This window comes from Cystoisospora suis, assembly GCF_002600585.1.
Source record: "Cystoisospora suis strain Wien I chromosome Unknown contig_2072, whole genome shotgun sequence".
Lineage (NCBI taxonomy): Eukaryota > Apicomplexa > Conoidasida > Eucoccidiorida > Sarcocystidae > Cystoisospora > Cystoisospora suis.
This window is the reverse complement of record NW_027154871.1, coordinates 1-2,879: the sequence shown is the minus strand read 5'-3', so window position 1 is coordinate 2,879 and position 2,879 is coordinate 1. Positions and strand designations below refer to the sequence as shown.

Here is a 2,879-nt window from a genome sequence, read left to right as displayed (position 1 = left end):
CACGAGGATCTTCTTCTTCTTCTGATAAGTTGTGTCGATTCTCTTCTCCTTTGTCACTCTGACCTTCCTTTCGCAATTCATCTTCATGAGATAGCTGGTCGTCTCTCAGTAGACACGGTGTCTCGTTGTCTCNNNNTCCTTTTCTTGTTCTTCTTCTTCCTTTGCTTCAGCGATAGCTTGGAGGGCAGCTAGCACATCCTGCAGCACCAGCAGCAGCGCTTTAGAGGCAAATCATATGTACACAGAAAGGTACTTTTACCCTCTTCGATTCAGATCTACACTTTGTCTCTTTTCTGAACCAAAGAGAGATGAGTGAATAAACGGGAAGTTCTTTCTCTCTTTCTCCATCTATCTCATTTTTATCTGTCTATTCATGTAGAGAGACACATAAAAAGGAAAGTCAAGTTTTGATCTTCTTCGATCTGTAGGCATATGTATCATACACACAAAGCACCCACCTTACGCTTGCATGCACGTATGTATATACAAGTGTGTTCGGATCTAATACAAACAATGAGAGAAATCGACACATAGACAGATAGATTAAAGAGAGACGGATGGATAGATACATAAAGAAACAGACAGACTAAAGATAGAGACACAGATCAAAGATAGATAGATAGATAGAGACTTGACGAAGGTACACAAGTAGATGCATATGTCTATATAGACGAAGGATATGAAAGAATGCTTGCACGTATGTCTTAACCCATCTGCCTTTACACCTGTCGTAACATTTAGATTCTTCTAAAAGATAGAAGGTAGGAGAGAAAGAGATTTAGAAGAGCTTCTTAGGTTGGGTTGTGTTTCATAGACATTTTTCTCTTCAGATGACTCCTTGGTAGAATTTTCCTCTGTTTTCTCCTTCTTACTGCAAAGAACTTCTGCAGCTGCGGTGCTCGCTGCTTGATCATCTGGAGAGCATCAAGCTTCACTCGAACGCGCTGTACATACACCATGAAAGATGAGACAAAGAAACGAGCTCGCCTCAAGAAAGAAAGAGTGAGAAAGAAAGGGTGAGAGAGAGAAAGAAAGAAAGAGGAAAGTAGATAAGAGAGAATCTACACTAAGGTAAAGAAAGAGCTAAAAGTGCGAAGAATGATGAGACCGAGACTTATGAACACCCCAGGCGAGACGTCTTCTTGACAAGAAGTGATATTCATTGATTCTCACTATTATCCATAAATAGGAAATCTATGAACTTCTTCTACTGTAGACGACTGCTTTCCTCTCATTCTGTTTCTACAGTCAAAGAAATCGTCTCATGAAGACAAGACACGAGAAAAAGAAGAGAAAGAGAGAAGTAAACAAGAGAAGAGAGAAGACCTCCACTGAGCGAGGACTGAAGAAGATGCAAAAAGAAAGCCACTGCCTGCCTTCTCTACAAGGAAGAGCAACCTACTTAGACCTATCCATCTATCTATCTATCTTTGATCTATCTGTCTCTACTCCGTGTACTGTCAATCTACCTGTCTTTAATCTATCAATCATTGACCCATCTTCAAGCTGTCTCTCTCTCGTCTATCTTTAATCTCTATTTGTCGTTAATCTATCTTGAGTAGACCATCTATCTTTAATCAAGCTACGTAGGGGTATATTTCTCTCTATTATATCTTCCGGAGTGTGATACCTTTACTGTATTTTTCATCTCTATTCGTGTCATGCTCTTGCCCTGTATTGTGGATATAGGGGTACAGGCGTCTCGACAATTCAATCATGCTCGCCTTCAACAGGAGAGACAGTGAGAGAGAGAGAGAATGCTTATCTTTCTTTCTTTCTTTTCCTTCTCTCTCTCTCACACCTAGACTGGCTGTCTGATCGACTAGCTCACCGATGTGAGAGAAGAGAAGATGCCCTGTTTCATGTTCTTTTCATGAAGATACTGCATGAGTTCAAGTCTAGATCGAAGATTTGGAAAGGAGAAAACCTGTCGTAAAGAAAGAAAAGAAAGAAAGAAAGGCATCATCATTTAAGAGATAGAAACCATCTCGTCTTCTTCTTCTTCGTTGCATGCCTCAGATTGCTTTTCTCCCTATCTCTCTATCACTCAGCCTTCTATCATTCTTATCGCCATCAAGACTGTAAGAAGCAACATAAGAGAGACCTCTTCCTCCCTCTTCTTCTCTTCTCCCGCACTTGATCTCCCCCGCTATGCCTCTCATCGTAACCTTATGAAGACAGGAGTCCCTGCTTCTTCTTCTTCTTCGGATCACTCATCCTTCTTTCTATTGAAGGAAGAGAGGAGTAACGAGAAGGAGAACACCGAGGAGAGAAGAAGAATATGCAAGACATAATACACGAGCTCTTTCATGAGCAACGTCGATAGCTTCTTTTCTTTCTCTACAGACAACAAGAAGACTCCTTGTCTTGTGTAGACAGGGTGTCTCTACTTAACAAGCCACGACTTGAGAGACACAACTGTCTGTCTTCTATCCTATCCTTCTTTGTCTGCGGGAGAGGCCTCGCCCTCTCTCGCCTTCTTTTCTTTCTATCTTGAGACGTTTTGATTTGAACTTTCTCTCCCTGAGAAGCGAAGAAAAATACGAGGGAAAAGACAGACTTACAAACTTGACGAACTTCTCTTCATCTGAAAGATTCGCAGAGAAGAGAGAAGACATGAAAGAAGAAGAAAGAGAAGAACTGCACTCCTCAAGTGAACAGGAAGACGAAAGGGAAGGTACTAATGAGACAGCCGAAGAAGAAGAGGAAGAAGAAGTGGAGGATTCCTGGAGAAGACTTTGATCCAATCGACGTAGAGCAGTCATCCACTGCTGGCTCTTCTCATTCTCCACACTCAGATCAGGGACCACTTCTCTACAGAAAGGCAAACAGAGAAACACACAAGGAAGAAAAGAAGAAGACAGTCGGCAAGAAGATTC

At 41.6% G+C, this 2,879-nt stretch overlaps 1 protein-coding gene across 1 annotated transcript in view; it reads right to left on the bottom strand.

Moving 5' to 3' along the window:
• CSUI_004436 (uncharacterized protein) overlaps nucleotides 1–2,813 on the bottom strand; it is a 10,370-nt gene extending 7,557 nt beyond the window's left edge. Inside the window, exons 1-4 of the mRNA XM_068064627.1 lie at nucleotides 2,565–2,813; nucleotides 1,832–1,927; nucleotides 873–944; nucleotides 1–94 (exon numbers count right to left, since the gene is read on the bottom strand). The exon at nucleotides 1–94 is cut by the window's left edge and continues 161 nt beyond it. Of these exons, the coding sequence (XP_067923396.1) occupies nucleotides 1–94; nucleotides 873–944; nucleotides 1,832–1,927; nucleotides 2,565–2,765 (463 nt within the window). The 5' untranslated portion in view covers nucleotides 2,766–2,813. The remainder of the gene's footprint in view (nucleotides 95–872; nucleotides 945–1,831; nucleotides 1,928–2,564) is intronic.
• Nucleotides 2,814–2,879: the final 66 nt, after the last annotated feature.